The sequence below is a fragment of the Eublepharis macularius genome, chromosome 1, assembly GCF_028583425.1.
Source record: "Eublepharis macularius isolate TG4126 chromosome 1, MPM_Emac_v1.0, whole genome shotgun sequence".
Classification (NCBI taxonomy): domain Eukaryota; kingdom Metazoa; phylum Chordata; class Lepidosauria; order Squamata; family Eublepharidae; genus Eublepharis; species Eublepharis macularius.
In genome coordinates this window covers 202,147,987-202,162,758 of record NC_072790.1, presented here as the reverse complement: position 1 = coordinate 202,162,758, position 14,772 = coordinate 202,147,987, and the positions used below count along the sequence as shown (strand labels likewise).

At 42.2% G+C, this 14,772-nt stretch overlaps 1 protein-coding gene across 1 annotated transcript in view; it reads left to right on the top strand.

The window, feature by feature from the left end:
- STPG4 (sperm-tail PG-rich repeat containing 4) overlaps nucleotides 1-14,057 on the top strand; it is a 32,165-nt gene extending 18,108 nt beyond the window's left edge. Inside the window, exons 5-6 of the mRNA XM_054972507.1 lie at nucleotides 11,286-11,390; nucleotides 13,941-14,057. Coding sequence (XP_054828482.1) covers nucleotides 11,286-11,390; nucleotides 13,941-14,057 — 222 coding nt within the window. The remainder of the gene's footprint in view (nucleotides 1-11,285; nucleotides 11,391-13,940) is intronic.
- The last annotated feature ends 715 nt before the right edge of the window (nucleotides 14,058-14,772 follow it).

Here is a 14,772-nt window from a genome sequence, read left to right as displayed (position 1 = left end):
GATGAATGTGACCAAAATGCAGTTCCTGTTTGGGAGGTCAGCTTCAATGCCAGCTTTCCCAGCTGCTGTAAACTGTGCCAGATGTCTGATGTGCTGATTCAGAGCTCGGATGACTTACAAGCCACATGTTTAGTGATGAAAGGGAGAAATCCTCATTCTGATGTATGCAGAATTTGGCATGGGGTGGAGGCTATCCTTGTGCTGAACAGAAACAGTAGCTCAATGCTCCCACTTCAAGAAGCACCTCTTCAATATGTTACTTTTTATTTGGAGGACTGCTACCAGAGGTGTATCCAACTAAGCAGACATCCCCTCTGGAATTCATTAACAGAGGAGACTTGCTCCCTCTGGGATTTGATGCAATTCCTGAAGGGCCTGCGAAGTAGAGATGTTTCGTCTGGCATTTGGAGGCTGATTCTGATATTTTTATTAGTTTGGTTCCATATGATTGATTTATTACAGACAATCGACATGAGTAGGATTTAGTGATAGTGCTGTTCTTTGAGTTTTAATGTTTGTATTCTATTGTATTATCAGTTTTTAATGTTTGAATTTGTATTTTAATATTGTATTACCGATTTTAATGTCTGTATTTATATTATTTTAATAATGTATTTTACGTGTATACTATAAACTGCCCTGAGCATTAAACATGGTGGAGAGGTGGTATATAAATTAAGAAAATATACAAATAAGCAAAGGGAGGTGAGTTCCGTCAGTGCAAAATGCACCCAAGTCAATACCAGGGGCTCCTCCATTAGTTGGATGTGCCTTGTGCGGAAAGAACACACCACTCAGAGGTGAACAGGATGGTTGCATATAACCCACTTCCCCAGCAGCGAACAGGAAGTGTCCTTAAATCAGTGCCTGTTTTGGGATGGGTGCAGGTTAATAAACTGAGCTTAATCCTGACAAGGTGGAGGTGCTATTGGTGAGTGGAAGGCTTGACTCATGATTTCAAGTATCCCCTGTTCTGGATAGGGCTGCAATTCCCTTGAAGGATCAGGAGGCAGCTGCAGCTAGGAATGTCCTTTTTTAACCAACTTCAACTGGTTATCCAGCTGCAGCCTTTCCTGGAAGAAAAAGTCCAGCCACTGTGTTGCATGGCCTAATAACATCTGGACTAGATTACTGCAATGCGCTCTTCATAGGACTGCCCTTGAGAAGTTCTTAGAAACTTCATTTGGTAAGGAGTGCTGCAGCCAGAGTGGAGTGGGTTGTAGGGACCTGGAGTTGTCAGCCCAGTATTGGCAACTGGTGGGAGCTTTATGGAGGCAAGGACATGTAAATTGGTATAGTTCACAGCAACATCATGTCCAGTATGATCCCAGAAGTGATATCATTGTGCCAGGGTGACACTTTAGGATTCCTCAAAACTGTGGTTTCACAGTGACACCAATTTCCCACCCATTATTCTCCCCCACTGCCCTATCAAGTGGTGGATGGGGCCGCTGGCAGAAGATCTCCCATCAAAGCAAGAGACCTGACTACCTTATAAGGACTATATAACCCCACTCTTGGCTTATCTACACTGGCTCCCAATTTGTTTCTGGTCCCTGTTCAAGGTGCTGGTGTTGACCTTTAAAGCTCTATATGGCTTGGGACCAGCATACTTGAAGAGCTGTCTACTTCCATATGAACCTACTAGATTACTAAAGTAATCTTCCAAGGCCCTGCTTCAGGAGCCCCCACCTTCTGAGATTAGGCATGTGGAAACCCAAGTGAAGGCCTTTTCTGTTGTGGCACCAAAACTATAGAACTCTCTCCTCATAGATCTTCATCTGTCTCCTGTCAATGTTTTCTGTGAGCAGGTGAAGCCTTTGGGGGAGGGGGGTCTGGTGTTCCTTCAATGATCGTCCTTCCTGTTCTATGTTTTAATTATTGTTTTATGTGCCTTTGATATGTATTTTAGTTTTGGTTTTAATTGTTTTTATGAATTGTTTTAATGATATGTTTTTATACTATTTTAATAGTTAGCTACCTGTGAGGCCCTCAATCAGCAGAAAAGCAGCATACAAATCTTGTAAATAAATAATTAAAACTTCATTGTTGTTGGGGATGAAAGATAGGACTTAGCTATTGAAACAAACTAGTCAGCCTTCCCAACAAACCCAAGTACAGTTGCTAAAGTTGACTCCACACAATGGCCAAGTTGCTAGATCAATGGAAGTGCATTTAGATATGCAGAAATCCATCATGATGACAGCAGGAAAAACACATCTGCAGGACGACAGTGTACCAAATGGCCTCAAACTTGACCTTGTTATGCAGTCTCCTCGTTAACAGATGTCTGTCTGATTCTCTGGTGTAAAGCAACCTTCGCATGATCACCCACTCCTATTTTTTTCCTGTAGAAGTAGTTCACCAAGTAGAACATCCTGTACTACAAAAGACTGGGTGATGGTGGGAGGGGGGAGTGTTATGATTTCTGAGCATCTAGCACATGTTGGTGAACAGAGGTGACAGCTTTCTGGTGGTGATTCATGCATGTATTACACAGGCTGAACAGAAAAGCATTTTGCTTAAATTAGCCACCAAATCTACATGCTGTAAAACGAGCACAGTTGACCTGTTGGTGAAGAACCCAAGAAGGCTGCTAGAAACAAGGAAACAAGCCACAAGGGGGAAGAAATGCTTAATCTTATTGCCTTCCTCCTCCACAATAAGTGGATTTCTCTCTCTCTCTCTCTCTCTCTCTCTCTCTCAATCGTGCAATTCCAGAGGTTAATATGATTCACTGAACAGTCTACAGCATTTTACTAATGGGATGCAAGATTCATTTTCATTGGTGCAGGATTTGGATTTGCTTAGCACAGTATTTTTTATTCATTCATTCATTTATTTATAGCCCTCTTTTCTTGCCTGAGACTCAAGGCAGATTACAAAATGTAAAAACAATGCAATAGGGCTAGGATTAGAGAACAATGCAAACAAAAACATATCTAAGGCATGAAATTCCATAAACAAGGCAGAAAGTGGATTACAAGCGTAGAAGACGATGTAGTAAAAGTAAAATGGTACATACAATGAGCACTGTAATACACTATGCAGTTCTGATTCAGGTTCTGTTAGGCCATGCAATGTGGCACATTTTCATACTTCAGGCTTACATATTATATGCCCTGACCTTAAACATATTTGCTTGGTCAGAAATCCCACTGTTTCAAATGGCGCTTGAACTAGTTACCACTGATAGCTTTGCTCAGAGAGCTGAAGGCAGTTTGAAAGAGCTAGTTGCTGTTTCTGGTTCATACACTCATCCCACTTTTGACCTCTAGTTAACAGGTATGAAAGTTTTTAATTGTTTCAAAACCCTGCCAAACCTGATTGATCAGAAGCAACGGTAGAGGTTCCAAAGAAATATGCGTACACCATGGAGGCGGGGCATGGGGGCGTCAATCAATGGGCTTAGACTGGAGCAACTCTGCTTAGGATTTTACTGTTAATGCCCATGCAGAATAGTTGGTACCTGCTGAGTCTATATTAATTGTGATTTAATGGAGCAGGGGGTGGGATAACATTTTGGACCAGAGGTTTGTGTCATTTCCCTTGCTGTATTATTTCTGCTTTTTCAAATGTTTAAAATACCATTGAGCAGAAATTATTCTATTTCTTCCCTGCTCTCTTTTAGATATTTTTGGTTATACGGGTTTTAAAAAAACTCTGGCAAGTCTACTCTTTTTTATTTGGGATTAAGCCGTCTCTAGCCCCTTTGACTTCCTTGCTAATTTTCAGATGCCAGCCACATCAAATCCACACTCAAACAGAGAAGGTGATTTGGATTTAAAAATCACTTCCCCCCTTCTTACTGATCAGGCTGGCACTTCTGAAGAATTATAGTGGAGGTCAGAAGGTGGGGGGGGGAATCCGGGTGGCAGTTGCTCAGCATGTATTTTGAAAGAATAGCAAAGGATTGTATGTAGCACCAATTCTCCAAGGATGTTCTTTGGCTTTTAAATAGATGTTAACCTTTTATTTGAAAATCCTGGAGGATCTCATTAATGTCCTCATGCCAGGTGGCCTTCTGTGATAGAAGAGACGTTCCATGTAAACAACAGCTCCTTAAATGAGTTATTGATACAGCTGCTGTCCAATATTTTGCAACAAATGAGCTGTAACCGACATCTTAACATTTTCCTGCCTCAGAGCAACAGCAGCTGAAACCTGCATGTTTTGCAGCTGAAGACCAAGATTGGCTAGGCTGTTGTTGCTTTGAAGATACTTTGGAATTTCTTGTTCCTTTTATCACTGACAAAATGCCTGTCACTTATGTGTGTATGTGAGTGTGAGAGAGGGTGTATTTGGAGGGAAGGCCTGCATAATGCAGGGATATTGCTAAGAGATATGAGAGAAATGAATTCCTGTACACATTGTTGCCCTCAAGTGCCCCCATATAAGTGAATGACCAGTTTCTCAAGTATTTTGTAAGCACAAAGAAACATTTTGATTCACTTAGCCATATGAAGAGGCTCTTCTCTATGTAATGCCACCTTCAGAGTTTGGACAGGGAGTTACCATACCAGAAAGAGGGTTTTTTCTGTAGCAGTGCCCCAGGGATAGAACTCCTTCCCCAATCAAATTTGTCCAGTGCCAGCTTCTGTTCAACACTTCTGTGAACTGAAGGTTGTTGTTGTTGTTGTTGTTTTTAATTAATGTAAACTACTTTGACTTCTGTTCATTGAGAGAAAAGCAGGATATAAATATTTTAAATAACTTATCTTTTAGGTGCCATATAAAGTTTTCCTTGTACTTTTCATTACATTGAAACTGAAACTGAAACTTTTTATTGACTGATTGATTTTTACTGCTGGTTCTGTTTTATTATTTAACATTTTAATGTTTTAATTTTGTAAGACACCTTGGATACTATTTTTAGTAGAGAGGTGGGATAACCTCTCCAAATTAAACATCGATCATGTTGTTAAAGGTTTGGCCTAAGGGGAAGGGAGGAAGGTCCTGACACAAAAGAATGCAAATGTTTCTTAACTATGATCATTGTTTCCTTAGTGGAAGATAATCACTAGAAGGGGGTCCACTGAGACCTATGTTGAAGATCCCATAAGATCTTGGAGAGGTGACCCCGCCCCTGCCAAAGGAACATGACAGATTTGTCAGTCTGTGTTTGGGGGAAAAAAAGATTTTGAGAAGAGACAGAAAGAGAAGCAGACACACCTTTGAGTTGGTTGAAACACCTTGGAAGTGCTAGTACCTCTCTCTCTCTCTCTCTCTCTCTCTCTCTCTCTCTCTCTCTCTGTCTCTCTCTCTCTAGTGATCTGTAGGGTAGTGGGTAGACATAGGCACGAACAGAAAAAAAGCGAACACGGTGTTCGTTGTTCGTTGCCATCCATGAACAATGAACAATGACCATTAACGAACGTGACCTGTGCACGAACATGTTTGTTGTTCGTGGGGGCCAGCAGGCCCTCCTCCAGCCATCAAGATCCCTACCGCACTTCTCCGAGAAACCTTACCAGAGCAGGCAGCAGGAAATGTACCAGTAATAAATAATAGCTTGGCTCCAGAGCCTGGCAGCAGCCCTGGAACCTGAAGGGGTAGATCCCTATCCCACCATACACAAAGAAAATTCAAGCGCCAATGCATTCGCTCTATCAAAATGCCAACAGCAACTGTCTCTCCACTGTCTGCAAAATCAGAGCTGGGAACCCCCCTCCCCCCTGCTCTTTGATCCCTTGTTGTAAGGAATTTGGATCCCCACACTTGAAAGGAAGACTGGCCTATCAAGCTAAATTGGGCTTAGATTGGGGTTTCCAGGGCGACAGTAGGAGTTCAGACAGAGTTCAGACAGTCCCTGCCTCCGGTCACCAAGGGAATTGATTGCAGATGCCAGATTTTCTGGCTTGACGAACAGCAATGAACAGCAACGAGCGAGGCTTGCAAGGACCACCTGTTCGTTTAGAATGGGGCCTCAGGAACAGCTTGTTCGCAAACAGCTGATTGGGCTGTTCGTGGCTTTTTTTAGTTCATATTGCTGCTCGTGCCCATCTCTAGTAGTGGGCTATCCCATTTGAGGGCTTCTTTGAGTCCACCTGTGCTTTTCTCGTATATTTGAAAACAAAGCAAATATTATACTGACCTTGGATCTTGGTGAAGTTAACAATATATTTCGAGCCAGCTGTTTGAAGAAGTTTGAAGTTATGTTTGCAAGTTGCTGTGCATTCTAGATGAGAAACATGAAATCCCAGTTTAGTCCTGCTAGGGAAGGACTGGGTCTCAGTGAAAGAGTGCCTAGCTTGCATACAGAAAGTTCCTGGTTCAGTTGTTGGCCTCTCCAGTAGAAAAAAACGTTAATCAAGGAGTGACTCATCCTTGCTTTCTATTTGGCTATTGGCAGTCAAATGATGAGGGTCCCCCTCTCCGTAAATACATAAGAATGTATGGTGGTGGCTCAAGAATCCACTACTGAGACCTGCAAAATGGCAGAGGGGATTGTCATGTGCTTGGCAGGACACAATACGTGGCTGGTGTTTTGCATTCAGCTCACTATGTCACAAATTGTACAAGGCTGCCATAAACCTATTGCTGTATAGGATTCTGCAGCTGGTTGATAAGTTAGCCAAGCTAGGACGGGAGCATTATTCAGTGGTGGAACTAAATGTCTTTCTTGTTGAAGGTCACTGCCGGTGCCAGGGTTTCTGGTGCCTGCGGCACCCCCCCCCCGTGTGTGTACGCGCCACGGACTGTGCGATGACATCATTGCTTGATGACGTCATCACGCAGCACAAGCCGGGGGCATTTGCCGGCGGATGGCTGGGGTGGCGGGCGGAGGCTGCTCTGCGCTCCGCACGCCGCCCCGGCAGTGGCTCGTGGCTGCTGCACCCGGCTGGGGGCGTGTGGCAGCAGCAGCGGCAGAGGCACGGGGCTGGCTGGCTGGCTGCAGCAGCTGCGGACCAGCCATGCCAGCTCCGCGGCGTGCACCTCCACCCCTGACACCCCCTCCAGCGCCTCTCCAGTGCCCTCGCACCTGAGGCCACTGCCTACCTGGCCTCTATGGGCGCGCCGGCCCTGTTGAAGGTCCTCAGCATCTCTGGATCAAAACAGTAGAAAAGAGCATCCAGTAGCACCTATAAGACTAACAAAATTTGTGGTAGATATGAGCTTTTTTGAGTCTCAGCTCACTTCTTCAGATACAGCTAGAATATGAGTCCATCTGTCCTTATATCTTGGAGAGTGGAGTAATTACGGAAACCGAATGATAATAGCCAGTGAATGATAATAGCAGGCATGATTGGCTAGGGTGGGATATGCAGAGGGGAAGTGGGTGTGGAGAAATCAGCATTGATAATGAGACAGGAAGCCTATGGTGCGATTCAGTCCAAGTGGATGCATTGTCTTGAGCTTTGTTATCAGCAATTCAGCAGTCTCTTTCTAATCTCCCTTTGAAATTCTTCTGCAGGATAACTGCAACTTCTAGGTCAGCAACTGAATGTCCTGGAAGGTTAAAATCTCCTCCCACTGGTTTTTGAATGTATTGGTTTCTGATGTCAGACTTGTGTCCGTTAATTCTTTGTTGAAGGGACTGGCCAGTTTGTCCAATGTAGAGGGTGGAAGGACATTGCCAACACGTAATGGCATAAATCATTTTGGAGGATGAGCAGGAATATGAACTGAGATGGTATGTCTGATGTTGTTGGGTCCATTGATGGTGTTGCTAGGATCTATATGAGAGCAAAGTTGGCATCTTGGCTTGTTATTCAATCATGCCTGCTATTGTCATTCACCAGCTATTATCATTCGGCTTCTGTAACCACTCCACTTTTCAAAATATAAGGACATATAGACTCACATTCTAGCTGTATCTGAAGAAGTGAGCTGTGATTCTCGAAAGCTCATACCCTACCACAAATTTTGTTAGTCTTATAGGTGCTACTGGATTCTTGCCTTTTCTACTGCTACAGACAGACTCAGGGCCAAGCTACACATGACGAATGACACTTGAACGGCAAGTGGATTGAGTGGAGGGCAAGTGAACAGGGAGAAATACACTTGCTGTTCAAGTGCAATTCGTCATGTGTAGCTTGGCCCTAACATGGCTACCCCTCTTGCTGGATCAAAACAGGTTTGGAAAAGGCTTGTCTGAGAGCCACTGCCAGTTAGAATACATAACGTTGGATTCTTTGGACAGACACCATGAGGCAGCTTTATGTGTTCAACCATTTTTGCATGTATGTTTTTGTTTTATATTTTATAGGCCTGTTTTGGTTTCATTGTTTTATATTTTTATAGGCCAACATGCACCTTCAAACGCATGTGGTAATTTTTTTTATTATGTATCTCTCGTGATATTTTTGCTGAAATGAAGCTTATGCAGTTTGTGAAAAGACCCTACATCTTCTACAGGCTGTCACCAACCATTTTCTTAACAATCCCTATTCCTTTCACTGAGTTGCTTTTGTAATGTCATTGAGTCCTGGCTGAGTGAAATTTCCAGAGATCTTTGCAAGCCTCCAAGCTCTTAAACCTTTCCTGTAAACAAAACAAAATTGATTTGCTGCATGGAAAACACACACACAAAACCCTGAGAGATGTCACAATTTCAAATGTGTTAAAAAGCATCATTTTTATGCTCGAAGGAACATGACAGATGTTAACACATGAACACGGGAAAAAATAGACAGACATTAACCTACCTATTGGATATAAATAGATGTATTTTCCTGGTTTTATAACAATAACATAAAAGTGTTGCTTGACGAGTTGCTGCCACTTGTGTCTGAGAGTGATTGAAAACAAATGGACTGGTGTAAATGATTTTGTTTCAAAGCAATGAGATGGCTCATGTTCTTTGTCAGTCTTTCTAACATTAAAAGATGTGTTTATTTCTCCTTGCAAGATAAGGCTGATGTATCCTGTAATTACTTCAGGGCTTTGAAAATCTGTCAGAATCAATCCAAGTCATTCAGATCTTCTGTGACTAAAGGAAATATTATTGCTGCCTTGGTGGAACACAGTGAAAGAAACAGAACTAGAAACTAGGCCCCACAATAAAAGAAGTAGAAACCAGGCCCTAGAAAATCCTGTGATTCTTGTATGCTTATTAGGGCTCCCTCAACAAGAAGATAAGTAATGGCAGACAACCCTCCTGGAAAGACAGCTGCAGCGAAAAGCTGGGTGTATTCTAGGGCTGTAGTCTTCAACTTTTTTCAGACCCATGAATTACCTTTCACTCCAAACTGTTACATGGAATTTGTTTTTAATTTCTTTAATGTGCATCTGTCTTCTCTTTCTAGGGTGACACATGTAAAGGGGAATAGAGCTTCTGTACCTTTGGTAGTTGTGTAGGTGCATGTTTTCACATCTTTCTATGTCATTGTATACATGCTCCTTCTGCACAAATATGAAAGAACTCTGTCTTCCTTGGTCACTCGACAAAAAGAAACCCCTGACACGAAATTGTGGTGGTACCACTGGGGCAATAGATTAGAAATTAACACATTTGTAGGGACTCCACCTACAAAATGAAGAGCAGTGACACACACTCAGTTCATGGAATATTTGAACTGGGCATTCTACAATGTTGCCCAGAACATTGAATCCCTAGATTCAGTTCTACATAGCCATTAATTTTGGTTTATAGTTGGGTTCCCATGGTTCGAGGAGATAAATGGCTTCTCCCTTACATGCTGCCTCACCAGTCAAAGTTTCTTGGAAAAGGCTATATTAAAACACTAATTTTAATATCAACTGGAGGTTTATCATTTTTCCCCTTTCTACATCAACTTGACTGCTGAGAAAACTACCCCGCATATTGTGGATTATTCTGGGGAACATTGTAGAATGCCTTCCCAGTTCAAATATTCCATGAACTGAGTGTGTGTCACTGGTCTTCATTTTGTAGGTGGGGTCCCTACAAATGTGTTAATTCCTGATCTATTGCCTCAGTGGTACCACCACTCCTGGCCAGCCAGCCGAGCCCCACCCACAGCTTAAATGGCCATTTCCCCGCCACTCGGAACGGCGGGAAAATGCCCATTTAAACAGCAGGGCTTGGCTGGCTGGAGTTTAAATGCCGCTTTCTGTGCTGCTTTGCAGTGGCACAGAAAGGGGCATTTAAAATGAACAAAACGAACCAGCAGACCAGTTCGGAAGTTCGTGGAAACGAGCTTCCACAAACCGCTGGTTTGGGAACCATGAACTGGGCTGGTTCGTGGTTCTTTTTGGTTCGTGTTCCATTTTGTGCCCATCTCTAGTTTGCTTGAAGGAGTTTGCTTGAAGGGATCTAGTATACAAGAGACAGTACAGGTCAAGGTCTTTAGTCAGCTGAGCTAGATTTGCACAGCTTCTGTGGTGAGACATCAGGATCTTTTTATGGAATCCACATGGTACATAGAGATTTGCACCAATTTTATACTCTCTGATTAATTGAATAATTGAGACAATAATAGTAATAAATTCGCTTATCTTTCCCAGAAAGATTAGTCCCTACTCAGAGAAGTGAACAAAGCCAGTGTTATTATTCTCTCCACAATACAACTGGGGAGCCAAGGCTGAGACGAATGCCTTAACCCAGGCTACCTGCTGAGCTCATAGCAGTAGTGGGAGTTGAACCAGCAGAGTGCTTATTTGCAGTCCAACCACTTAACCACTATGTTACAGCAGTTCTCTATATGAGATATCACAAATGCTAGCCATGTAATAATTTATTGCATTTATTTTTAAGGCAAAAGGAGAGTTACATTGTATCCTCCATCTGTCTGAGGCCTTTCTCAACATCTTCTTTTACTAGAGATGCCAGTGATTGAATAAGGAGCTTTCTGTTTGCAAATAGGATTTACCAATACTGACTTGGGAAATTCCTGGCAAATTGGGGGCAGTGCTTGGGGAAGACAGAGTTTGAAGAGTGGGCTCAGTGGGGATGTAATGCCATAGAGTCTGTCCTCGAGTTCTGCTATTTCCTCCAGGGAAACTGATTTCTCTAGTCAGGAGATAAGCTGGAATTCTGGGAGAACTCCAGGCCGTACACTGAGGATTGTGATCACATGCGCAAAACATGTACTTTGCTAAGGAGTTAAAAGGGACAGGAGCCAAAGAACCACAAGTAGAACTTCGTCATGTACACTGAAAATTTAGAGTACCATCTTCCACTTGAACTCTTTACACTATCTAAAGAATGGTCTAGGATCTACTGCAGACTCGAGTCCTGATTCTTGATAGCCATTAAAGTAGTGTCAATACCACTACCATATAAATTAGAACAACAATGTAATAATAAAATGTATGTATTGTGTGGATGCTAACCAATGTATGTAAACTTCATTACATTGTAGAAAGAAGGTCCAGGCCCAGGTGACTATGAAATAAGGGAAAGGCCACCTCTGCCTATTCAGTCATGCTTTGTCTCAAAAGTATCACGTCTGCTACCAGCCCATACTGTAAGTATAACGTGAAATATAATTTTAGGTGGGTAGCCATGTCTGTCTGCAGTAGAACAGCAGGATTTGAGTCCAGTGGCACCTTAAAGACCAACAAGATTTTCTGAGTGTAAGCTTTCAAGGACAGAATATGGGGAAACAGAATGGTTTACAATTGGCAAGGGTGTCAAACAAGGATGCATATTATCTCCCTGTTCAACCTCTATGCAGAGCAGATCATAAAACTGAATTAGGTCTAGAAGCAGCTGGAGTAAAAATTGGCGGAAGAAACATTAACAATTTGAAATAAGTAGATGATGACACCATGTTACTGGCAGAAAATAGTGAAGACTTGAAACAACTACTGATGAAGGTTAAAGGAGAAAGTGCCAAAGCAGGATTATATCTCAACATCAAGAAGACAAAAATAATGACTACTGAGGAGTTATACAGTTTTAAAGTTGAAAATGAGGAGATTGAAATTGTCCAAGATTTTCTATTCCTTGGCTTAATCATCAACCAACAGGGAGACTGCAACGAGGAAATCAGAAGGAGGTTGAGACTAGGAAGAACAAGGGAGCTAGATAAAATACTTAAAGAAAAAGATGTCTCTCTGGGGACCAAGCTCAAGATAATCCAAACAATGGTATTCCCCATTATGATATATGGATGTGAAAGCTGGACAGTGAAGAAAGCTCACAGGAAGAAAATTGATTCATTTGAATTGTGGTGCTGGAGGAGAGTTTTGTGGATACCATGAATGGCCAAAAAGGCCAAGTGGGTACTAGACCAAATTCTCTCTAGAAGGTAAAATGACAAAAGTGAGGCTGTCGTACTTTAGTCACATTATGAGAAGACAAGATTCTCTGGAAAAGTCAATAATGCTAGGAAAAGTAGAAGGCAGTAGGAAAAGAGGAAGACCTAAAATGAGATGGCTTGACTCAATAAAAGAAGCCACGTCCTCCAGTTTGCAGGATCTGAGCAAGTTTGTTAAGGATAGGACGTTTTGGAGATCTTTCATTCATAGGGTCGCCATAGGTCAGAGGTGACTTGGCAGCACATAACACACACAAGCTTTCAAGAGTCAGAGCCCCCTTCTTCAGACAGGAGTATTTCAGAAAATCTGAAGGTGCCACTGGACTCGTGCCACTGGACTCAAATATAATTATGAGATAATGTAATGTAATGACTGGGGAAGGCAATGGCAAACCACCCCGTAAAAAGTCAGCCAAGAAAATGTCATGATGCAACGTCCCCCCATGGGTCAGTAATGAGTCATGACTCGGTGCTTGCACAGGGGACTACCTTTACCTTAATGTATACTCTAGCTTGTTCAAATTACGAAGCATGGCTGTAGCTTCAGAAGGGGCCTGTGAGATTCTGAATCCTTTGGTGGTATGCCAGGCTCCTGAATTTTCAAGTGCCATTAAATAAGGATCTTGCCCTTTCACTTGTGGAGATATAATGGGAAGTCTGCAGGCAAAAGTATTCCCTAGTGCCCATTCCTGTCATCCAGTGTTTTGGAGAAGCATCCAAATGATGTTATGCCTGTTCTGTGCATGGCGTGTTTGGCTCTTTATTTCCTTTGAAGAAAATATAATCTTCATTTTCTCTGAAATAAAGGGAAACTGTGAGGCAACTGCAGGGGGAGCATCTAGATGGATGCTGCTTCATAACCGCCTTGGAAGGAGGATGGAGCCAAGCTCTGCCTTCAAAACAGTGGAACTAAGCTCCACATCCCATCTCCCTTTTCCTCTTTCCCTGCTGTATTGTGACACTGCAGCTCAGTAAGGAAAGGGAAGGTGAGGGAAAGGGGGGAGGATTCTGGATCGGGGGCAGCATCCCAGCAAAATTGCTGTCATGACTGTGCTTTTGTGCAAGAGCAATGGGGTGGGGAGGGCAAGGAGTGGGGGGAGGGGGCAATGGCAGGTGTGAGCTGCTCTGGACCAGGGAGCACCATTCCCAAGCAGGTTATTACTGCAGTTGCCATAGCAAGGATACAGTTTCACACCTCCATGTAGATGCAGTCATAATTAAGTAGCATCAGACACTTATTTTTAAATGTTATACAATTACATTTTATTAATATTTTAGTTTATTACTTTATTAATTTTAATTTGGCCATTCTGCTTGGATTTCTATATACATCTTGTGTATCCAAATGGAGTAATTAATTGGGATTGATGAATTGGAATGATTTATTACAACCATTCTCCATAAAAGCACACCCAGAATGGCTGACAGCAAGAACATATAGTGTTAACATTACAAAATCACTAAAATCAGTAACTGAGGACAAATCTGTTCAGAGAAAGATGGACAGCTAACACAGAGAGAGGTTCAAAGACAGACCTGTGGTGGTGCAGAAGAGAAGGAAGAGTGCTTTGGGGGTTCAGAAAGAGATAAGAAAGAATGGGCTGACATAGTTAACATAGTTAACATAGCAATACAGCCCCTTTGAATTCATAAAATTTAGAAGAAGTAATTAGAGGGGTCTTTTTTCAGCCCCCTGCTTTGACATGTTATTGCGCAAGTGTACTTTCCTTTATTTGGTAATCTTATTTCTTTTAGAAAGTACCAGGTCCAGGAACTTACTGGCCTACAAGGCAGACTCCAAAACAGCCGAGAACTATTGCCAGCCTGGGCCGGGAGCACAGTATCTTCTTCAGCAATATCCATGAGATTTAGAACACAGATTGTTGCCAGCATTCTACAGTCCAGGGCAATTGATTCTGATTTCCTCCCCACACTAGGACAGATCTGCCTGCTTTTATTCTTGTGCTTTCAAATGGGTTATGATGCTTCTACATCACATCAAGGGCATTTTGCTTACCCAGCTTTCTAGTTCTACCTGATTCCTGGGATTTTTCTGGTATCCCAGATTCTTAATAGCTGTTATTCACTATAGCTTATTGCATTTATTGACCATTGTCTTAGCTCCATTTATAATAATGCTGATGCTGTTGTTTGCTGGTGGTTGGGTTGCGGACATGTTCCAGTTCAAGGACACCAGGTTTCATTGGCTTTTTATATGGATTTGAGATAGCATACCTGAATTTGTTCCAAAGAATAGTTTAATTTAGAAAAACTTTGGTTAGATGCGAGATCTGCATTGGAAGAGGAAAGAAAGCAGATTGCTAAATAATGTGAAAGATCAACTTTCACATCCTCTCTCTGATGCAGAACAAACTTTTTCAAAAGTAGTGCCACAGAAATCAATGGAGGCTCTACAATAAATTGTTTTAAGATATTAGTGCTGTTCTCTAAGCAGAATTTTAAAATTTCATTTACATAGATTAAAAGCAAAAAAACATGTTATAATTGTTCAAAGGAATGTATCTTTGCAAGCCAGGGACAAGTTGTAGAATGCTGGAAATGTCTAGAGTTTTTATTAAAATAATAG